The 24,058-nt window shown below is 42.1% G+C and overlaps 2 protein-coding genes and 1 long non-coding RNA gene across 5 annotated transcripts; 1 reads left to right on the forward strand and 2 right to left on the reverse strand.

Annotated features, from left to right (window-relative positions):
* Positions 1–4,657: 4,657 nt before the first annotated feature.
* LOC146220840 (uncharacterized) lies at positions 4,658–9,557 on the reverse strand. 2 transcript variants are annotated; one of them, XR_014750949.1, is made up of 4 exons: positions 6,999–9,557; positions 6,428–6,558; positions 6,178–6,343; positions 4,658–5,820 (listed from the first exon to the last, which is right to left on the reverse strand). It is a non-coding gene; the product is annotated as an uncharacterized LOC146220840 (long non-coding RNA). The 2 variants fall into 2 exon arrangements; XR_014750948.1 differs by having other exon boundaries at positions 4,658–5,842; positions 6,999–9,555.
* A 141-nt stretch (positions 9,558–9,698) lies between these two features.
* lyz (lysozyme) lies at positions 9,699–16,134 on the forward strand. 2 transcript variants are annotated; one of them, XM_084693659.1, is made up of 5 exons: positions 9,699–10,094; positions 15,013–15,108; positions 15,220–15,381; positions 15,571–15,649; positions 15,851–16,134. In XM_084693659.1, exons 2-5 carry the CDS (start codon positions 15,060–15,062, stop codon positions 15,915–15,917), a joined length of 357 nt encoding a protein of 118 aa, XP_084549785.1. In that variant the 5' UTR covers positions 9,699–10,094; positions 15,013–15,059; the 3' UTR covers positions 15,918–16,134. The 2 variants fall into 2 exon arrangements, with proteins under 2 accessions (XP_084549785.1, XP_084549784.1); XM_084693658.1 differs by lacking the exon at positions 9,699–10,094 and having other exon boundaries at positions 14,942–15,108.
* Positions 16,135–16,186: 52 nt separating this feature from the next.
* pdzph1 (PDZ and pleckstrin homology domains 1) lies at positions 16,187–23,770 on the reverse strand. Its single transcript, XM_084693660.1, has 12 exons — positions 23,713–23,770; positions 21,006–23,240; positions 20,699–20,866; positions 20,292–20,453; positions 19,984–20,085; positions 19,573–19,683; positions 18,508–18,686; positions 18,114–18,271; positions 17,758–17,800; positions 17,337–17,523; positions 17,041–17,176; positions 16,187–16,913 (listed from the first exon to the last, which is right to left on the reverse strand). The coding sequence occupies exons 1-12, from the start codon at positions 23,768–23,770 to the stop codon at positions 16,814–16,816; spliced, it is 3,639 nt and encodes a 1,212-aa protein (XP_084549786.1). The 3' UTR covers positions 16,187–16,813.
* Between the last annotated feature and the right edge of the window lie 288 nt (positions 23,771–24,058).

Here is a 24,058-nt window from a genome sequence, read left to right on the forward strand (position 1 = left end):
AAATACAGTGTTCAGATATCAAGAACATTCACATTAATATTAACTCAATACTTAGTGTATTTAAATCTCAGTACGTCAAATTTACACACAAACGAAAATCCCTCTTTCCAGTTAACAAGTTGCTAAGCACATTTTAGAATTATCACCCGTAGAAAACAGCATTCGAAATTAGCATCGGTGTAAAGGATATCACGTAGCTAGCTAGTTCACGTAGCTAGCTAGTTCACGTGAAGGTAGCCGTCCGCTCACTTAAGAGAAAAACAGTTCAAGTTCGACAGTTCGAGTTAAATGTCTGATGCACAAACGTTATATGATGGTTTCGGTTGGCGGGTGGTTGGGCGTCCAAAGGATTCGACACGGGAGACGAGACGGAGGTTTTTTTGAATGGTGGCGAGATTTATTTCTTTAGCACAGCAGTTCTCGTCCTCAAGCATCCAACTTTTCTCACTCGTGGCCTCCGAAATCATCCAAAGAACGAAACCAAAAACTTACGGGTCACCCCGAGGAACAAAACAGCATCACAGCAAACAAGTTATAATTTACCGAACACGGCTGCAGCGCTACCTAGTGGCGTGGCACATACACTACCTTACATATACATTTAAGTTTGTTAAAATGCCCACTAGATGGCAGTAGGAGTGCACAAATAGTAAGGGCAGAGCCTCTGGTCAATGTGATGGGTATAGCCAAGGATAAATTGTGGCGCAACAGCAAGCAAAATAACATTACAATTAAACAGGTTAGGAATACACAGGGTTGAAGACAGCTGGACAGTACACAGAATAGCATTATTCAAGAAATAAAACAAGTAATACCCATGGCAATATACAAGTAATATCCAACACTCGGAATGTACAAAATACTTTTAATGTAATTGAGAGTAAATGAAAAAGTACTGGGTCTGTTTTTTTCCCCCAGGATAGGGATGGGAACCTATCAGTAGTAGTGGTTCTCAACCCTGGTCCTCAGGGCACCCCTGTCCTGCATGTTTGAGATGTTTTCCTGCTCCAACACACCTGATTCAACTAAATGGTTATAAGCAGGCTTCTGCAGAACTGGATAATGACCCATTCATTTGAATCAGGTGTGTTGGAGCAGGAAAACGCCTCAAACATGCAGGACAGGTCTATAGAGGATAGAGACCTGTGTTATGCTGGTAACAATATTTTTTAATCTTTTTAGGATTTTTAAAATGTGAGAGACCACAAACATGAGGACAAGAAAATCCTAAATGTAACCTTTTTGATCCTATAGTGTGTGGTGTTTGTTCTCGGGGTTCCCCTTACACATGATTTCGGAGCGGCTCTGACGTTCTTCCGAGCAAGTTCGGCCACTCTTAACACACCTCACATCAAGGGAAAATCTGATAAAATAATCTGTAGATAATCGGAACATAACCTAGGATTATTACTAGTAAATTAGTGGAGCAAGGAACAGAGTACCATTAATTAAACCTGAGCAAGGAGCGCATATTATTAATGGCCCAGATAATGTGATCAGATTTAATCTCCATGCCGCTATGTTGCATTGCCTGAGCAGCACCTTTGGCCAGATATCTGGTGTATTCCTTTGCCTATTTGGTAGGCTATTGAATGTTTGAATCCCCTCGACCATACATGGGGCATAGCGCACACATTTCTTTTTTCACTCATACTTTGGTGGTTGTAAAGTTTCAGCATAATACTTTTTCATGCCAAAACTAATCTTTAATAAATGTGTATATGACCTTTCATCAATTATTTACAATCTCTTTGCATGCTCTGCGCCTGAGTCATTATAGGCTATGGTTGCATTCATCCCTGTTCCCAAGTTGAGGTGCACCATTTTCGTAAAATGAATGACACTGAATAGTTTGCCATGAAATGCTTGTCTTGTTGACTAGAAAAACAAATTGTAGGCCTATGTGTAGGCTACAGAGTCACATATTTATGCATAAAGTTGAACACGTTTATGAAATGTCTAAAGTTGGCCAATTTAGATTATGTAGGCCTACCTTAATATTCTAACCCAAGGGGGTTAGTATAGCCTATTATGCAGTGTACATAATGCACTGTATATTTAAACATTAGTTCTCTGATTTTTTTTTTTTTTTTTTACTGTCGGAGTCCGAACACACCACAAAACAAGGCTGCAGCAAAATCTGGCTATTGACTTTACTAGGAATTAATTAGCCAATGCGCTATAGAGGCTTTATTATTATTATATGTATATATTACATATTTCCGGTACATCCAGAGCTCGCCTTTTCGCTACCCAGAAGATGGACTGGCCAGGTTCCCAAATGCAAACAAGTGTGCGCTGGTGCTATACCTGTGGGCGAGACTTATGACAACTTTAAAAGGTGTAGCTTGGAATAGGTTATAATATGTTCTGCAGATCAGTTTGGGGAGGACTAAATGTAGTTGTAAATTAATTTTATTTTACATAAACACATGTTTTGTTCTGTTTAAATGTATGGCTTTCAAAGGAGTGATACTCATCTTCGAATGTTATGTATGTGATCTGCTGATCCGTTGGAAGGGCTGAATATTGTTTGTCCTACATGTATCCTATTTTCAGTTACATAATGCAATAACATTAAACACAAATTGTATTTGGTCTGCTGATCTTTATTACATTGACGTGATGGAGACTGCTTACTCATTCCAAGGCCTATTGGCAATGGCTGCGTTTCCCAGATTTGTTAAGAAGCTCTTAAGCGCTAAGAGCTTCTTAGGAGCGCTCTCAAGAGCGCTGTAAAAGAAGGACGTGTTTCCCAGAGTCATTCTTAGCTTAAGAAGATCTTTCACTAAGAAGGAAATGTAAGATCAGCCTGACCCACTCTTAACAGCCTTCTTAGCGACCAAACACTCACTGCAGTCGCGTCAAGGAAAGTTATATCTGACACTCAAAGGAATACTAAAACCATGCGATGATAAATGTGCGCCCACGGCTGCAGAACAAGAAAAATTATAGCATAAGAAGAAAAATAACAATATAAAAATAAATAATTGCCCATGTGTTCCTGTAGGTACATAAATAAAATGAATCATCATTACTATCACTCATTACGTTTTCACAAACATTCGGCATCTGCATGATTTTACATTAGATATAAAAACATCAACAACCCTGTGGTATTTCACAGATATCAGGGAAACTGACAGGTGTAATTGAACTCGGCTGGAACCTCATTAAGAGAGGCTCCACCTGCCAGTCTATATATAAAGGCGTTGCTGAAGTCCACGCGAGTGAGACACCATGGCTGCAATACAGCATATTCTCGCTGCTAATCAACAGCGTCGCCGTGCGCAAAGCCAGATAGTTTATATAAATGCCTATGTGCATCAGCACTTCTCCACACTGAATGTGCTGTCGGACCGGGCTGTCCAGTCCAAGTACCGGCTTCCCCGTATGGAGATCCAACGCCTTGTCACGCTAGTGTCACCACACATCCGGAGGGCAACCCGCTGCAATTTTGCCCTCAGTATCCATCGTTCGTCGGGGGCTGCGCTTGTCACCTGTAAAATGTTGCCGCGTGATTGTTGTCACAGCCATGCTGCACAACATTGCAGTGCGCGTTGGAGCAGATGAGCAGCCTCCTGAGGATGAAGATGGGGAATCATCGGAAGATGAAGCCCCCAACCTCGCCCCCCGCGAATCCCGAGCAGCACTCCACCAAGCTGGTGTCCAGACCAGAGCATGTCAATCTCTTTTGATGTCTATCAGCCCTACGTCGTCACCACCAGTCACCAAGCACGGATATCAGCACCACCCTACTCCCAACAATAAACCCACTACCACTACCATCACACAACCCGTATCAACTACCATGTATAGGGCTCAAGGCCGTAGCCATTGAGTCAACATTGGGGGGTACGAATTACATTTGTTATGATAATTTCGGACAGTGTGCGTGGTTGCCTGTCGTAGCGTAGCACATTTATATTTTTATATCAATATATTGGGGGGGACATTTTGACCAGATTTGAATAGTGGGGGGATGTGTCCCCCCAATATGTATTATGATTACGGCCTTACACGGTGTTGTGTGTGATTCATACGCTGATAAAGTGGTGGGTGATCGATTTTCCATGCATCAATTGATTTAGTTTCAACACCATGGCGGTGGACAGCTCCCACTAAGAGCTTCTTAAGAGGCTTCTTTGGCGAGATCTTAAGAAGGCAGTTAAGAATGCGTCTGGGAAACACCCCTATCTTAGCGCTCCTTCTTAGCCAAACCCTTCTTAAGAGCCTTCTTAAGTCCAAAGAACGATCGAATCTGGGAAACGCAGCCAATGTGATTACAACAGTTAAATTATGTGTGTGTGAACTGTATTTAAGACAGGACATTGAGGACCTGATCAGTTCCCAAACTGTCTCTATCTCCACCCAAACGATTTGTGTGTTGCCTGAGGTGTTCCAACTGTTCGTCACTTGGTTAAAATTGGTTTAGGGGAACCACAACTCTTTGTAGCCAGTCAAAAGCAAGTACAGCCGCCCCCTGGTCAGCCACCACCTGGAACTGACTGCATCCAAATATACCTTGGATACCAGTGTGATGTTGCAACTCTTGTGTCAGACAACCTTGCACAAAAATTTTAAATGGTGACATGTAGCTGGCAGTCCTCAGGTCACGTTTTATACGAGGCAGGGAAACGAAGTGAAGAGCCCTTGGCAATAATGATTCCTTCATTTTCTATATAGATATGTAAACAAGGAGTGGTAGACATCCGTTTCAAGTCTTATTGTCAGGTACACAGAACACCACAAGGTCACCTGGGCACTGACATTTTTGTGACAAGACAATGCAAAGCAACCTGGCATAACATAATACTTAGATTACATCTATGATAAGCTAAAAAAAAATAATATAGGAGACATAGATAAATTATAAACCTCCTAAATATACAAAATAGTATACAATATATTAGACCTCTAATACAAATAATGACCTATACTAACTTTACACCTATACTAACCTAAGACAAGTGGGGTACAGTTAGTGCAATATTGCTGATAGTGCAACCAGTAGCTGAAAGTGACAGTGTGTAAAGTCACTAGTGAGAAATGCATCAATGTAAAGTGGCTAGTGAGAACTGTCCATGTAAATGTTCATTCAGAAGCCTGCTGGCCCTTGGATAGAAACTGTTGTCCAGAAGGCAGCGGGGTAGAGACTGAAAGATGGGTGGTAGCAGTCTTTTAGAATCTTGCCAGCTTTCCTGAGGCAACGTGTGTGGTAGGTGTCCTGTAGGGCTAGGAGCTTCCTGTCGATGATAAACTCAGCAGACCTGACCACACTACGTAGGATCTTGCGTTTTTTTTTTGTCACGCCTCTCCAGACATCGCCCCACAGTCTTTCAATGCGTTGTTTATGAGTGCTCCCTCGGGTTGATCCTCGGAAGACATCCATGAAGAGACAAATGGCATTGTTTTCCCCTCCATAGTCACAAGATTTCACTCGCACATCTTATTTTATAGATAACAAAAAAATATGAATGGCTTAAATGCAGCTAAAATGATTTGGATATGTTTCTGTGCGACATGTTGGGCGTTTAATAGAAAGAAAAGTCCAACCTCTATTCCATTCATGTGAAGTTGAAAATCTTATTTTAAATTCAAAACTCATAAAATAATCAGGTTGTCATTGGCTAGGGACACAGTTAGGGCAAATTAACGAATCACAGTAAAACAAGCCACTTACTTTAAGAGCTTGTGGTTCAAGATGCCACAGCAAATTTGACCCTGCCACCTGATCTGTTCTCCTCCGAAGCCTATGGGACATACTCCGAATAGCAGCACCTTCAGATCAAGTGCATCATCTGGTCTGAGTAACGACCTCTGAAAGATAAAATTGTACTGTCTATGGAAGACGATGTATACATATTAGGACTTGTTTAGGAATTAGGAATGTTTTACATTCATCCCTAGTAGTAACTCTAAATAAAACAATGTGTTTAAGGAACAGTGACAAGGTAGCTATGTGGTACAAGCGCATGACAGTTTTTTTCTCCAAAGATATGGGATATGAAAGAGTTCTATCAAAGTATATACATTTCTTCATGAAATTTATAGAAAGGATAATTCTGCAGTGTTTCATGTGCTTTGTAAATAAACAAAAGAATTGTGTAGGGCTCAGTGAGAAAGGGGTCACATTATTCAGATCTCTCCTGAACTAGTCCTTCAGTTGACACATACCTTAACCGTTGGTTCACTGTTCTTCTTGAGACACCCACGATCTCCGCAATCTGTTAAGCAGAGAAGTTAAAGGACAACAACATCTGCAACTGCTCTTGGGCGATTTGGTAAACCGGCCTTCCTCCAGTCTGTCTTCCCATTCGAGGTATGGTGAAACCAGAAGCAACTGCAGTTCAAGAGAAAAATGTTAGAGGCAGCGTGTTTTGAATCTTGCTTCTTCAGATGATGTTTAATCTAACGAGTACATTACCAGGTTGTTGTTGTTGTTGATCGTTGGCTTCCCGAACTAACTCGCTAACTCGCAAAAGCATCTCATCCACCACTCCAGACTGAAGCAGTCGCCCTCTGCTCCAGCGAACGCTCGTCGCCATTATCTCTAACCTGTTAGCATGACAAAATATATTAGTGGTAGGCTAACTACAACAAAGCTTGTTTAAACAACTCTGAGGTTACTGGCTTCAGTAACATAACCGCATTCACTAACTCTATATTCAAAGCCTTATAAGGTCTAGTTTAGCGGCGTTAATTTGAGCTTGCTCATTATTTAAGAGTTAGCACTACAAGTGTGTTGACGAGTGGTAGGCTAACTACAACAAAGTTTGTTAAACAACTCTGAGATTGCTGGCTTTAGTAACATAATAATCGCATTCAGTAACACAATATTCAAAGCCTTAAGGTCTAGTTTAGCGGCATTAATTTGATCTTCCTCATTATTAAAGAGTTAGCACTACAAATGTGTTGACCAAGTCAGGAAGACAGGACTAGCCAAACAGCTATACAAAACAAGTAACTTGGCTTAACGTTGCTAATTGATAGCTTACCTGGTTAGAACAGTCAATGTTGGATCCTGGTCATCTGAAGATAAAAGTCGAGTACATTCTGAAAAAGTCTGGGCACAATTGTTAAGAAAGTTTGTGGTCGTCATTTTCTGAGATTTGCCTCCACCAGATTCGAAATCACACACAACGTGTTCTTCTTCGTTGGTTCTTTGAATGGCGGTTAGCAAACAATGTATAGGTGCATCATCGCCACCTACTGGACTGGAGTATGGTACCGGATAAACCGCACAAGTGGTTCTCCCCCACACAAATGGACTGTCCCAAATACTAAATGATAGCTACATAAGAGCCCACATAGTCACAGTAGGACTACGTAAAGCCTCGCACAGACACTACATTTACATTTAGTCATTTAGCAGACGCTCTTATCCAGAGCGACTTACAGTAAGTACAGGGACATTCCCCCGAGGCAAGTAGGGTGAATTGCCTTGCCCAAGGACACAACGTCTAACTGGCGACCTTCAGATTACTAGCCCGATTCCCTAACCGTTCAGCCACCTGACTACGTAAAAAGGGGGGTGGCTATGTTGAAGCCAACCAATAGCATGGAAGCATAGATGGTCCAAACGTGTACAGACGTCAAAAACGGACGTGTACAGACGTCGAAACGTATACAGACGTCAAAAACGGACGTGTACAGACGTCCGTTTTTGATGTCTGTACACAAACAAAATTTCAGACGTTTTGGCACAGTTGGCGTTCGATATCATGGAGCTGACCAGCTAAATAGTTATTTAAAGGTGACATGACATGCTGTTTTTGGATGCTTTTATATAGGCCTCAGTGGTCCCCTTATACGGTATCTGAAGTCTCTTTCCCGAAATTCAGCCATGGTGCAGAATTATAGCCACTACAAGTAGTCCCACAATCAGCTTTCCTCAGAACGCGCTGTTTCTGTGTCTGTAGTTTTAAATGCTAATGAGGAGGAGAGGGGCGGCAACATGCGCTAATGTTTACAACGGATGTATCGCAATGGTAGCCCCCGTTGCTGTAAGATGCCTCAAATTTAGCCATTCTCATCTGATCACCCTGGTTTGCAGAGGTGCACACTCAGTCATTTCAATGTGGAGAAAGGCGGATATCGTGAGCCATAACACCAACAGCAGAACGGTTATCCAATAACAAAGAAGTGTACAACACTCGCTTTACAGCGTTTGTATTCACACACACACTTGATGCCATTTATCTTTACGTTAGCAACAGTAACTCAGCTGTTAGCTGCAGAGCTAATGTTACAGCCACAATTCTAAGGGTAGCAAGCTAGGTAACCATATACAGTAAAGAAACAAAATGATATAGCGTTAGTTAACTTACTTGTTTAAGGTTTGTAGCTTGACCAAAGAGATTTAGTAATGATCCAGAATTTAATTTCAGCAAGGCCAGCTTTGTGTTGGTTCAAGTTGAGGAAATGTTTGGCAGACATACAACACTTTGGAAGTTGTGTCGGCGCATTTCCAGTGAAAATACAATTAAGATACGGGTTGTGCAGAGGCTCGGATGAAGGAACTAAAAAAAGATGTGTGCTTGCATTTGTACATCCAAGCACTGAGCAACTGTTATGCTTCGTTTCTTTGCTCGCCATGCCTCTCCAGGAAAAACCAATATCGCACTCGCCCTTGTACGGTGGTAGCTCAGTTTCTCATGGGCGGGCCCGATTATCTGGTCGGGCAAAGCAGAGAGAGGGGAGGTAACCTTCCCCCGATCTACGTCACTCGGGGGAGATTTTCAAACAGCGCGTTTGAACCTTCATTTTGTCAAAGGCGGAGAAGAACACGCAGGGCTTGGTTGACACTTATCGAAAATTTTAGCCACTGGGGAACCAAAGGCAGGCTAGGGGAACTCATTAATGTTAAATAACCTCATAAAATTAAGTTTTCATGTCATGTCACCTTTAAGACTTGCATATACAGGTACGGAGCCCCGACATGACATCCAGAAGAAGAAAAAAATCGTTCCCACGAAATACTAAATCGTTCCCACTAAATACTAAATTCCCACGAAATACTAATTTGTTCCCACGAAATACTAATTTGTTCCCACAAAATACTAATTCGTGCCCACAAAATGCTATTTTGGGGATAACGATGTAGCCTAACTATATTGTGGGTAGTGTGGGGCACATATACCCAGAGCACTCTAAAGGTGTAGTCATGGACAGAGCTGATTTGATTGTATTGTATTTTAGGCTGGTGATTCACCAGTGGTGAATGACCGTGGTAAAGTTGGTTTGAAGTTCGATATTCAACACATATTCTGACGCCCAGTATTGTGTTATTTTAACCGGTGTTAGCCCCGCTACAGCCAGCCGCTTAGACAATGCTTTTGGCTGCCTAAACAACGCGTATGTTTAGGGACCGTCAACACACGTTTCAAAAGTCAATAGCTTCTCAACAACATGAAGGAGCCAAAATAGCATTTCGTGACCACAAATTAGTATTTTGTGGCCACGACTTCGTATTGTAGCGTTAACTACGAAGAGAGGTTTTGTTGAATGTTCACTTTATTACTTCTCAACAATGCACGTAAATCACTGCTAATAAAACGTGAGCACGAAGAGGCTCATCAACCAGAAACACATTCACTTATTCAGGTGTCCCCGCCCCCCGGCTCCTCTGTTAGCCCCCCCCCCCCCCCCCCCCAGTATTGCCTAGCAACCCCCACATGAGCTTTCGCTGCTGACAGAGAGCAAGGACATGTAAATAAGCTTTAAATCTATTTATGGAGAAATGGCTAATTCAAAAGAAGTTTGCTACGAGCAAGCTAGCTGCTGTTTGTGATTGTTTGAAAGTGCTGGAAATTAGAATGTTTCTTTTGACATAAAGTTTGAGTTTAAATACATTATTTAATGTTACATTACTTACTGTACATGTCACAGGCTTGAAAGTGAGGTACAGGGTGTATTTGTATAGTTAGTTAATTGGGTTATTATTTGGTTTGCAGTAGTGTGCTTTGTTTGGTTGCTGTGTGGTTGTTTTGCCTTTCTCTTTTGACAGCGGAGCTGTAGCCTACCTCCGGAGTCACTGAGCCTGATTGACAATAAGGGAAAGGATCAATTGGAGCGCAGTCACAGGGAAACAGGCAAGTCATACATGCATACATACATACATAGATGCAAGTCTTGATTTGCTTAAATGTACATATGCTGCTAGTACGCCACAGCACGATACGATACTCGCTGTGCAACAGTACATCTATTCACGTTGTATCCATGCGTCGTTGGTAACGTGTGCTGACGTTGTGACATAGGCTAGCACTGGGTTCCCTTCGTTGACAGAAGGCACTTTTTGCCACAAAAACGTAATTTCAACCTAAACCGTGCAATGGAACGTAAATAAAAATACAAGCAACACAATCGCTACCAAGACAAAACTCTTGACACCGACGTTGTCAATGTAGTCCAAATATTGACGGATCCTTAGGGGGGCAAAAAGAAACAAAAATAATACATATATATGTGAGAGAACAATGGTTGTGCTCGCCAAAGGCGTGAGCACACCCAATAAAGAATGGACATACAAAGGTGCATGCTACAGTTTTGAAAAACAAAGAGACTCCACCAAGGATAGAAATGAGAGATGTGGAAGACCCAGATGTTAAACAAGAGGATGAGTGCATCAGAGTCTCTAGTTTGAGAAATAGACACTTCACACGTCTGGCTGACATCTTAACTGACTCAACATGTTTCATGAACAACAATAAAGAGAAGACTCATGGGAACTGTCTGTCTGTGAAACATTGTAACGACAAAGTCACTTTTGAAAAAGAAAAACAAATGGAAAAGGTTTTAGTGGTGTCACGAACTCGGCTCGGGGGTTGAGACAAACCAAAGGGAACACATGCGTGAGGACTACTACTGTTATGGTTTTATTAAAGAATAACAATGTAACAAAAGATCAAAAGGCTGCCACAACTAAAACAAAAGTGCGCTGCGGACAAAACGTCACACGCCCCCCCAGAAGATGGGGACACAGGGTGTCACCGAAACCCAAACCGGGCCCCATCCGCATCAGCAGCCCACAGAGCCTGGAATTGTTGGGAAAATTGAAGATGTAGCACATTTATCCTGTATAAGAATGATTCTGTGTTCAGCATTCCTTGTGTGTAGAGAGAGGCCTACCCCCAAATCTGAACTTTGGGGAACACGAGGCATATGTAAACAAGGTGACCTGGGCTGACCACTCTCTTACTGGAGAGGCCATAAAATATGTCTGGCCTTATCTGTGTTGGGTGAATCATGTGGTCAAGCTTACAGGGGTCAAAAGGCACACACACTCAAACACGCACGCACACACTCCTGCGCCAGGTCTATGCAAGGAGCCAATGAAGAAGAGCAATGGAACATTTGCATGCCTTTGTCTTAACCAATGACTGTAAAGAGCGGTTCTGCTTAAATAGCTAGCTAGCACAACATGCTAGCGGACAAACTTTGTAGCACAATGGCGTGTGATGTTTTTGTCTCCTTGTGGGCCGGCCGCAAGCAATAAAGCTTTCTTAAACTTGTTCATCGACTGACTGTGCAATGCTTGATAGATTAATATTTCTGACAGGAATAGAACAAAGAAAGAGGGGGGGGGACACAGGCAAAAACAGCAAAAGCAGCCAGAGCACCCACAGCCACCCGCCTCCCAACGACCACAAACCCACGACCAACGAACCAAATGGGCAAGCAACAGCCAACGAACCGACGGGCTAGTAATGACCAAAGGACTTAAGGGCAATCAACGGGCCAAGCAACAACCAACGAACCTAAGGCAACCAACGACCAACGAACGGGCAAGCAACGACCAGCGTACTTACGGGCAAGCAATGACCAACTAAGTGTCTGATGATGACCCCTTGCCCCTACCCCACAAGACAGGGCACTCATTCTTCCAATGCCCCGGGGTCTCATTTATAAAGCTTGCGTACGCACAAAACAGGGCTGAAAATGTGCGTATGCCACTTTCCACGCAAAGGTTGATATTTATAAAAAAATAACTTGACGGGAGAATGTGCGGTCCTCCACGCAAACTCTGACCCTCCCGTAGGCCTACACACATTTTGAAAACAGTTGGAATTGGCGACGCAGATGACCGTACTAGTCAGACTGCAGAAATTGAATGTGGGGAGAACATTACTCGTAATATTAATATATTTTGTTTTCCTCACACACGTTTTTTTCATTCAATTTCATGATTATCATGAAGATTACATCCAGCAGTGTTATTTGCGCTTGTACTGAGTGATTCTTGTTCCATAAAGACCTTGTACAATCCAACTCAAATTTTAAATACAAATTCAGCGCTTCCTCACAATCAGATTGTCCACTACGGGAGTTCAGGAGGGGGAGATTCCCCGACTGCATGGAATACAGGATAACATCACATATCCTACTTTTAGATAACTGCAGAACACAGTGTATAACTAAATATATTTATTTAATACTGTGCAAATATCCTCATATGTCAAAAACTGGAAATACAGTCGTCAAGCTCCCGTGCAATTGCTACACTCTACGTCCTCGTTATCAGTCCAGACTTTAATAGATTACCGTTCACAACCAAATGCTTTTGTTTTCAAATTGTATCCCGACTCGCAGTATCACTGCCACAGTGGACGCCACTCGCACAGTTTTTTTTAATTGGTGATCTACCGGCCACCACATTTTCGGAGTTTTCGGGCTCCACCAATAGGCTAACAGTGTCTGAGAAATTGTCATGCGCTATGATTCACCGTAAAGAACAATCGTATGCCAGGGTCATGATGAGATACTAGATTAGCATTCATGAGGTGCTTTGCATTGACTATATATGGTAAAAAATGGGCGTGTTCAGGGCGGGGTACAATGCTGATTCACGTACGCACACTTGTGGGTAATCTGTGATTTATAAAGGGAACATTGCGTACAGGTGTGCGTACTCACAGTTTAAAAAATCTGAATTTTTATGTGCGTACGCCATTTTAGGCTTTTGGGCGTACTTACACTTTTAGTAAGAATCCTACGCACAGTTTTATAAATGAGACCCCAGATCCCTGACAATAATGACAGTCCCGATCCGAGCCACTCCCAACCGGCCAAAACCCACGGTCATAAATTTCTCCAGCACAAGCAGATTATTAAGACCCTCAAAGGTATCCACCCCCCAAGCTCCACACCATCGAGAAAAATGAGCTGTCAACTCACGGGCAAACTCCACATGCGTCTGCCCCTCAGTCATCTGCCACATCCAGAATGGCTGTCTATGGGCCTCAGGAACCAACTCATACGCCCTGAGCATAGCACACTTTACCACCCGGTAGTCCCTACTCTATGCACTGCTCAGGGCTGAATACACCTCCTGGGCCTTCTCGGTAAGCATGCAGTGCAGCATGAGCGTGCGTTCCGCGTCAGGCCAGTCCCTCACCTCCACCACACACCCAAACAATGTGAAAAAAAGTATCCGGATCCCTTTCGGACACCTCCCGGCCCATAGACGACCGACCCACAACACCCTCCGAGGTACCCTCATTTCCCCAACCCCTACCCGAGAACCTACGTTCCCTGGCCAGCTCAAGCTGCTGCTTTAACAGCTCCTTCTGCTGGTCAAACGTCAACGGCCCTCCGGACCCAGCCAACGTTCTCGCAGTCACGGGTACAGCCAAACCCGCCAAATCAGACTGAGGCAGTATCCCTGCATCCCCCAAGCTTGCTGCTAAGATCGACCGCACCGAATCCTTCAGTCGTTTGTCACTGACCTTGATGTTATAGTGGACAGCGAGCGGCAACAGCTGTTCCTTCGTCAACGCTGCCAACAGCTCTACCGACGGAGCCCTAATGAAGTCCTCCACAGCCGTCATAACTACAACGTCACAATCGGTGCTCTACCAGACGTGTCGGCCCAACAGGAGAGGATCCCAAACAGCTAGCTCAACCCTAGTCTTCAGGTGGCTTTGTGGTGGGTAATTACGCACTATAGCCCGCTGGAGTGGAAACAGGGCAACCAGCACGCTGACGAATCCCCCCCCAAACCACGGAAGTGCCCCCGAGACAACTGGGGGGTATTCCAGAAAGCAGGTTATGCAACATAACCGGGTAAGTTAACCCACCAACTGATTCACAATGTTGCAGCAATCTACTGGCAATGTTGCTACAAAGCTGGGTGTCAGCTTGGGACTTAACTTACCCGGATATGTCACATAACCTGCTTTCTGGAATACCCCCCTGCTCCAACCACAGTTACCCCCAAAAATAACAACCAAAATTAACAAACCCGGCGTGCCCCGCAAGTACCACGCCACTACACCTACCAGGGGAAAAGAATTGCACCCTCTCCTTGCCGAACACCAACTCACCCCAACGGAGCGACGTCCAACAATAGCAGCACAAACCTCTCCAGCACAAAACTCCGCAGCACAAACGTTTTTATTAAAGAATAACAATGTAACAAAAGATCAGAAGGTTGCCACAACTAAAACAAATGTGCGCTGCTGACAGAAAGGCCTCCTTCTCACTCTCCCGGCATACTTTTAAAGGGGAGGAAACCACCGGGCCCAGGTGTAACAACTTAATGGCTGAGGAGGCCGTCACAGTGGGCAAAGAAACACAGACACGGTCAGGAGAAATGAAGGTGATGGACTATCCAGCGCAGTCACCTGATCTTAACCCCATTGAGATTTTGTGGGATCAGCAAAACTGTAAGGTGCATGATAAGTATTTGACAAGCTAGCCAAATATGATAAGTGCAGAAGGAAACAAGACAAGAATGTTTGGATAACTATACAATTACATTTCAGTCAGTGTGAACAATCATTTATTTCTAAAATAATGGATTTTACTGGAAAAGGAACAAGTCATTAACGGTTGCTTCATCTGTGTGTTCCCCATCTACAGTATTTACAGAAGTTGCAAGCACTGGTTCCACATATTGTAAACGCTACTATACACCACCATGAGCCTATATAATGCTAGGAGAAGCAGTGTGACTTAACCACAAACTCCTGACAAGAATGAGGGCTCTTGTGTTTCTTCTGCTTGCAGCAGTGGCAAGCGCCAAGGTATACGAAAGATGTGCACTAGCTAGGGTGATGAAGGATTCTGGAATGGATGGTTTCCAAGGATACAGCCTGCCCAACTGTGAGTAAGGGAAGTACTGTGAGATATGTGTGTCTTTGTCAATTTATCTATTTCTGTTAGATCGTAATACACATTTTTAAACCAATCTTGTGTATGCCTCCTTTTCCCCAGGGGTGTGTCTGGCCAATTGGGAGTCAAACTACAACACTGAAGCCATCAATCACAACATGGACGGCTCCACCGACTATGGAATATTTCAGATCAACAGCCGTTACTGGTGTGATGATGGACGCACACCTGGGTCCAAGAACATTTGTGGCATTCGTTGTACAGGTTAGTTGGCTAAAGTGTCCGAAGTGGTTTACAGGAGTGATTTGAACCAGCAACCTCTAGATGTGCAGTCAAACGCTCTACCACTTGGCTATAGACACCCTCAAAAATGCTAAACTACTGGTCATAGTCTAGTGTGACATTAATAGATGATAGTGTTTGGTTCCCTTAATCTTCTCTTTTTCTGAAAAGAATTGTTGACAGATGACATTCAAACTGCCATCCGCTGTGCCAAACGTGTGGCCCAGGACCCTAATGGAATTAAGGCCTGGTAAGTTAGCAAATGTCTATTTTATGGAACTTAAAATAGTTATATTTAATGTAGATTGTATGTCTTTAAGCACACAACAGTATAAGGCACTTTTACTCAGAGTGGATTTTAGTGGAGCCATTTAAAAGAACATCTAAAGCTGTCATAATATAACATATAGCAGGAGGTCTAGAAACTCATGCATGTGTGTATTCTTTACAGGGTTGCCTGGTGTCGCCACTGTCAGAATCTGGACCTGAGATCGTATGTGGCCGGATGTGGAGTATGAAAACTCTGAGGAAGTGGCATACATCATGACACACCATTTATCTCAAAGAATGTTTCGGTTTCCATTCCGCTTTAAACCACCCCAGAGTTCAGGGAGGCTTTATAACTATTAGTTAAGATTTTAAATATCCTGATAACTGAAAGTTACTTGCATACATATACTACAAAGTATTGCTTACTTTAATACACTGAGCATGCATAAACATTTATGAAATCAATTCTGCTTGTGGTTTTCTTTGTTCTGGAGTTTCCGTTATGGACTTGTACTCATTGTTTCAGACCGTAGACATACACGTTTTATTTCTTGGCCAACATCATCATGTTCATGATGCTTTGCAGAGCATGCAACCTTCATGTATGAAAAAAAAGACAAACTCATAGCATCCTACATTACACACCTTGTCATTCAAAGTATGCAAGACTTATTTTCAAGACATTATCAAATTGTATAAAAGCTTAAAAATTCCGCAGCACTGGTATCAGAGCACTTAAATACAATATTGCACAACAATGTGTAAGAAAGCCTTTGTTTTGTTGTGCTTTCAATGTACGCTATTGTACCGTAAAGAGCACTGCAGGAAGTAATTGTAGTATTTCAAGAAACATTCCTTTAGATACAAATTACTCAGTGTAAGAGCAATCTAGCCAAAGAATGGGATTTTGTCAACACAGTGTATGGAACTGAATGTAACCGCCTTGAAAATCAGGAGGTTGCAACTTATCAGGATCATTTTACGACAGACATTTTCTAAGCGGATGGACTTAAACATTCACCTGATATCTCTCACAGTAATCAAACACAACCAATATACAATTCTGTGATTTCCTGTTAATTAAATGTTGATTGTAGATAAACAGAAACCTAAGAGGAAGATTCTCCTGAAAAGAGCAGGGGGCTCACATCCTAGTTTCTTCTGGAGGCCGATTCATATAGTCCTGAATAGCCTGATGCAGGGGAAGCCATTTGTTTATTGATGCTTTTAAAGCTACAATCCATCTGTGAAATAAATAGCAACAAGCAATACAATCTGTTTTATTTCAGGTGATGTAATTCATATTCAATATTAGACAGGTGGTAGAGCTATTTCCATGTTCTATTTATACTCTTCTATAGACTATCTTACCGTTTGTTTTCAGTGGGGTCCTCAGCACAAAGATAAAATGTTTTGAACTCCTCAGATGGTGGTTTTAGTTCAATGGTGGATTTTTTGGATCCCAACATCTGTTCCCTTACTGTGTATCCATGCAAGTATATACCACCTGGAATAAGACATTTTATTGAGTTACAGTTTATTTAAGAAATCAGTGAATTAATATAACATCAGGATCTACGGATTTTATGTGCGATAAGTATGTATTTTGTGAGACACAAGATTTTATTGACACAGTGTACTTCATAAGCTTTCTCAACCCAACCTACCAAGAGCATGGGTAGAACGGATACCATGGTAAAAGTAGAGACATCCATCCTTCAATATGCAGTAGTGTTGAACACACATATCCTTGTTGCGGTCTATCTGGTGGAGCAGGCCCAGACACTCTGGGTTCTTGACAGCCAGAGGAGGCAGGTTAGCGTTGTGGCGAGTCACATCTACCCACACGTGGTGCTAATGCACAAAAGGAAATTAAGAGGGATTAGTGACAAGGTGCCAGGTGCCAAATTTAGAGTAAGCTGCTGTGCACCATTAAGCTTGTGAGAGCATCTACTGACCACTTTCCTTCACATGCAAATCACCTGCATAAACTGCAGCCATGTGTATGTGCTTAACAGTTCAAAGAATCATCACATGATGGGCTGACATATATTTACTGCACCATCTTTCAGAACAGATAAGCCTCACCTGAGTAACTGGATGTGTCGCTCTTCCCATGGCCTCCAACCATCTAAAATTACAGTTTATTACATGATCATATATATGATATATATATATACATAGAAATATCTCATCTGGGTGTGTGCTATTACAGAGATGATATTCTTTTCTATTTTGCAAACACTCATTGCCAAAGGCACATGTAGTCGTAGTAGCATGAGTGTAGTCCCTTTGGAACAGTTTGTATGGCTCTAAAAAGCTCTAAAAAGCTGGTGTCCAAAAAGTAATGGACATCAACTTCAATCAGGCTACAAGGAGGGGCAAAACTGTGTGCACAACAAAAGACCATCAGATACTCAAAGACCATCGCATATGTATTGTACCTTTTCATCTCCTGGCTAGATGTAGCACAGAGGAAGTACACTCGGCTGGCTGATAGGGGGCAGCACTTGAACACAAAGGGTTTACCAAGACTGGTGTCAGCTCCCACCTCAGCCCCCTCCAGCCTAACAGCTGACAGAGCCCGTCTCCTGCCCTCATCCTGCAGATACAGTAAAGAATCTTATGTTTGCAATTCAGTAAGACAACTTCAGCGAATCCCTCCTCATCCACCACAATCCAATGAAAGCAATCAAGAGTTTAGCTGTATAACAGGGTCATTACCATCCTAATTTAATTTTTGAAATTGAATAATCACTTAACGTTTACATAATTCTACTTGATCTATATTATATGCAGATTATAGTATTCTTTTGGTAGTCAAGATGTTGTTCTCACCCTTTTGTGCCTGTAGTAGTAAAGACAGCAGTCATGTCGCAGTACGAACCACCTCTTCCTCCATCCCTTGATCAGGCCAGATTGTGTGCGCTTATGGAGGTATCCCCGACATGCTGGTCTTGGAGTGTTAGGACTGCGTCCAATGTCTGAGCCAATTGTCAAGGTCAGTAGGTCTGGGCCTGTCAAAGCACAATATATATGAATTTACATTCTAAAAAAGTGGAAAGTCAAATGTCAGTCCAATGTTACATGAAAAGGAATAGTAACACTACCTCAATTTGAAAAATCATCATACAATAAAAGTAATATGATAGAATTGGAAAAATCCACTAAACAAAATCAACCCTGGCCAACTTCCAACAACCTGGCCAAGAAGTGGCCAACTTCTTGGGTGGTGCATTAATTTACAAGGTGTCTAAAACATTCCACAGGGATGTTAAAGGACCTAATGTATACATGGACTTGTTATATAATTATCCCAGTATTGTTACAATGTCAACTATCCACTAAACCTTCCAGGACCAGGTCTGACAAGTGTGTTCTGAGATAACCGCTGTTGCACTGTGCTAGCCTGTGGTCTTGTTAACTTGATCTATCCTCTCATCAACAAGCTTTTTTGGTTTTGCACACAGGTCTGCTATTGACAAGAGGTTTCTTGTTTGTCACACCATGTTAAACCCCAGACGCTCCGCAGAAAACCCAAGGGAGCGGCTTGAAGCGGCCAGGGGAGACGTTTCTAAGATACTGAAACCGGTGCACCTGGCACTGATGACCATACTGCTCTCTAAGTCGATTGTTTTCTCCATTCTGACATTCTTTGTACCAGTGAGTAAATGTCTCAAAGCCTTCTGCTCGTTTCTTTTATTTTTATAGCAAGCGACAGACATCTGGCTCACTATCTGTAAGAATGATTATTTTCCTGTACTAGTATAATAATGTAAACTGATAATGTATGTAAACTGGCTATGAATGTAGAAAGTAGGTTACAGTATGTGTTGTTAAACTTGGCAAAGTTGACACTGGTCGGTAATCCCAGTACAGGATGTTTATGCGTTACACTCTTACCTTGCCTGGCCAAGTCGGCTGCCTCAGAGTGCGGAACACTAGTGACATCTGTTCCATTAACGGCCATGACATAGTCTCCCACTTGAAGCCCCGCCTCCTCAGCTGCTCCATCTAACACCACAAAGGAAACCTTGTCTTACTGCTGCACCGGAAAAAAATAGCTTGACATCAAATAATGCCTCTGAGCATTTTTGACACCACATACTGTATTCTTAGAGAATACACCCTATTGTCTTATCAGAGGACATAAAACTCCTTATTTTGCTTATGTTATTTTCATAACAACCAAAACCACTTTTAACAGAATGTAAGAAAACAACAGAGTAAACTTTGTCTCACTTTGTCTAACAAGACTTTGCTTAAAAAATGTTCAAATAATAAAACTGTCGTAAAATGATCAAAGAAACTTACTGGTGTCGACCTCAGTGACGACAATAGGTTTGGAGAATTGGATTCTGAATCCCCAGGGGTAGTCCCCCATCCCCTTGCAGATCCTAACAGTTCTCTCACGAACTGCAATTAAAATAACAACTCTGCGATTATCTGGATGATGAGAAACACTTGCCTCTGCAAAACGTATTTCACTATACACAATAAGGATTATTGTCATAACAACAACGTTTTGGGATGTTATTTTACTTTATGATTTCAAATGAGACTAAACTTCCTCAAAAGGAGGTTGGCCTAACCCTGTGATGCAGAACATATAGGGAACCTACTTGTGACAGGTCGAGGTTGAGTGGTAAGACCAGGAGCGCTATTGGTTGGACTGGGCTCATTTCCTCTGTAAATCCATGATGCTGAGTGGTAGGTTTCTGTATAAAAACCTTTATCTTCAACATCTCGCAAAGTCATGTCCATTGAGTGATTATCCTCTGAAACTATAACATAAAAAGAACATATTCAATGCTGTAGAAAGACTGACAATCTATTTATGACTTAAATATTTTTATTTTATTTATTTATTAAGTTATGCTCCCATGTTTGCACACAACTCATATCTATGAACATGTTAGAAAATGTCAGCACCGGGCCACACCACTTAAAATAACTTTTGTCCATCAGTTAGAAAGGTTGTAACTTGTTTCAACTGTTTGCCTGGTTCCATATTTAGAATGCTCTGTACCTGACTCCTCTGTAATGTCGCTTGTTATGGAACTTCCTCCTGCAGAGCTCCACTGCTGGCTCTCCTTGAACAGCTTTCGCCTCTTTGCCCAGTGGTCTGGCCCACTGTCTGGGTCTTTGTGCATAGAGTCTGATGGAGGCTTCAGGTGCTCTTTCCCCTCAAAGGAAGCTGCACAAGATAACAACACATGAGAATCATCAGTAAATAACAGTGACCTGTGATGTCAGAAATGTCTGGAAATATATGAAGTCTCGAAACAATCAATGGCCAACAGTCAATGGTCATTGAAAAGATTCTTGCAACTTACATTTACTATGTTTTTCGACCGAGTCTTTTTGATACAACTGTGTTTTCTTCTGGCTTTCTGTCTCTTGGTCAGTGGAGCTAGTGGCAGACCTGGGTGTTTGATTATCCTCAGTATGTATGAGAGCAAGACTAGAGATGCTGATTTCTGGAGGAGGAGCTATAGATGTTGTTGGGTGAAGTTCATCAATGACCTCACTTGTGCTAGGTGATTCCCCTTCCTCCATGTCCAAGATGGGGGACACCGGAGGTCCTTCTGAGTTCAAGTTGTCTTTGTGGTGCTTTTCATGAGAACTGCCTTCTGTTGACTTGGAATCGGTTGACAAGCACCTATGATCAGACTCCCCAAGGACTATGGTCTTGACTCTCCTACACTTGGGCAACATGTCATGCGCCCCCTGTTTGATTATGACCTTTACATCTCCTTCAGGTGATAGATTTCTTTTGGGGATGTCTTCCAGAATGTACTCCTCTGATGTGGTGCGAGAAGGAGGAATAACCTGAATGAGCAGGTCCCCCTGAGCAAACTCCTCCACTACTGGCTCCGGGGTGTGCTCTTCAGCCTCCAGCATCTCTTCCTCATATCCACTCTCTGCCACTTCATTCTGCTCCACTTGTTCTCCAGCATTAGTGTTCACCTGATCAGTTACTTCGTACCAGTTACCTGTAAAATCCATCTCATCCAACTGTCTGTGTCCATGTTCTGGGAATTTTCCATCTCCTGGGACAACTTCCCCAGGGTTCTGCTCACACTTGGTTATGTAGAATGGATCCACCAGTTCTTGTCTTACAAGTTGGGTGTTTGTATTTCTTGAACCGGGTGTGCAACTGCTTTGCAAGGTTTTTTCACTATTGATACTGAAAGGGGAAAGCCTGTCGTCCACTTGATTGAACCACCCAAGTCTCTCTGTGTGATGAGGAAGGGACTGCATTACGAAAGGTGAGATTGTATCTGATGAAAATGATTCCTTGTAGGAGGGAAGGTCCTCCTGCATTGATCTATGACCATCAGATACCCCAGGGAAAGTTATTCTCCGCTTTGTTGGCTTGCCAAGATAACTTGCTGAAGAACAGGGGTTGGGTTCCACAGTGGCAATGCTGTTGTTTCGCATCCAGTTCTTTCCCTCATGACTGTGGATAAAGTCTTTGGTGTAGCTGGCCCTACTCACGGATGATGGTCTCATGAACATGGGTTCGTAATTGTCTGATTCTGATAACTGATCGAATAAATGTAAAAGATTTGCACTCTCTGTGCCATCCAAACACTGGGGATAACAAGAGTCTTCAATGTACTTATTAGAAGCTGTCAGACTAAAACCTTCCTGATGTTTACAAGGTGAGCAAGAAGCGTCAATGTGAAAAGATGCTATATCTTCTGTGAGGCCATCCAAAGTGTTGTACTTACTGTCGGCAAACTCCAAAGGAGGGGGAATGTCATATAATACATCACTGCTAAAGCTGCTGCAAATTGAAGACTTTGTCCATTGAGGCCAGGAAGGGCTAGATGATCCATCCGGTACAGTAAAGTCTGTGTCATTGTCACAACAGCTTTTGCGGCAGGCTGATGGGCTAAAAGTCCAAGATGGAATCGTATTTTTTGTCTCTTGGGCTTCCTCGCCAGTTTTGCTCAGAATTAATTTATAGTTTAACGTGTTGTGTTGTTGCTTGTTTTCATTAGTTAATACTCCATTTTGAGAATGCTCAAAGGATTCATCTTTTAGTGTAAGTCTAGTCTCACATTCGTTATGAAAACGAGCGTTGGTGCCTTCTCCCTGTTGACACTGGAGAACAAATGTTGTCTTCCTACCCAAGTTATTGGGCTGTACTTCCTGAATTTGAAACTTAACATTTGAAACATTGCATTCTACGTTTGTTGTGGTTATGGCCACAGTGCAATCAGTGATTTCTTCCAAAAATGATTCACGAGACTGCTCAAATATGATGTTAGGAAATGATTGTTTTGAGTTGTCAAAAGTTACAGAAGTTACTATATTGATTCCTTTGTCTTTGTCCTTTGGCTTTGAGATCCTTTTGTTTTGAAAACAATTACTTTCATTATCTTGTTTGCTTTTTTTCTCCTTGCTTGGAATGTCATTGTATTTCTCATCCTCTTCATCTGATGCTGACAAAACATTTTCTTTCCTCAAAGAATCAGTTTCTCCTTTCTCAGTAAGTTCATCTTTGCAACACACACTGTTACTTTTGCTTGTCTTTTGAAAGATGAAGGGAGACACACTCTCTGCAGATAAATAGTACATTAATATGAAATCAATATCTTTATATCTTTTATCTTTATCTAAAATTTCATTTTACAAATCGCAACACACTTCTACAGAAATTAGTGCAAACAAAGATAATTGAAACAAGAACCACAAAAGATTGTGGTTACAAAAAAGACATTTCTGGGAGTTTTTTTAATTACATTTTATTGTGCGCTGCATTTGCTTCTGCATTATGTGATGTATATTTTTAATAGTCAGGCACAATTTTGTAATGTTTCAGTTCAAATCTACAAAAAACCACCTCATGACAATGTTTGGCAATTAATTCCAGAATGTGCAGCACCCATCATCATTTTACCCAAATTCCCCTTCCTATGTTCAAACATTGGCAGACAGAGTGAATATGTGCACTGAGTGTGACTTGGACAGACACTACAAGATTAGCCTTAATGCCTGAAAGCAAGGTGCACCCTTTAAATCTCCACTCACGTTTGCTGCTGCTTGAGCTCTTCCTCCCCCTAATGCTTCGCCACCTTCGCCTGCTCATGGTCACTTAAGCCTCAGAAAGCAGCACCCCATACACTGCAGACATTGAGAAAAAAAATATTATTATGGTTAACGTTACAGTTAATAAAACATGACTAATACGTAATTTAAAATGTAAAAATCTCTACTATTATGTTAAATAAACTGTTATCTAACTGAAAGATATTTGCAGACTATATACTTTGTTTTATTTATTTCGGTAAACAAATATCTGTCCTGCTAAGTCAAAGTTTTGCTCTGGAATTGGAGATAGATAGCATGCACATCTGTGGTGACCTTACTAGGTCTC

Source organism: Hypomesus nipponensis, chromosome 27 (assembly GCF_054491055.1).
Source record: "Hypomesus nipponensis isolate SF chromosome 27, ASM5449105v1, whole genome shotgun sequence".
Classification (NCBI taxonomy): domain Eukaryota; kingdom Metazoa; phylum Chordata; class Actinopteri; order Osmeriformes; family Osmeridae; genus Hypomesus; species Hypomesus nipponensis.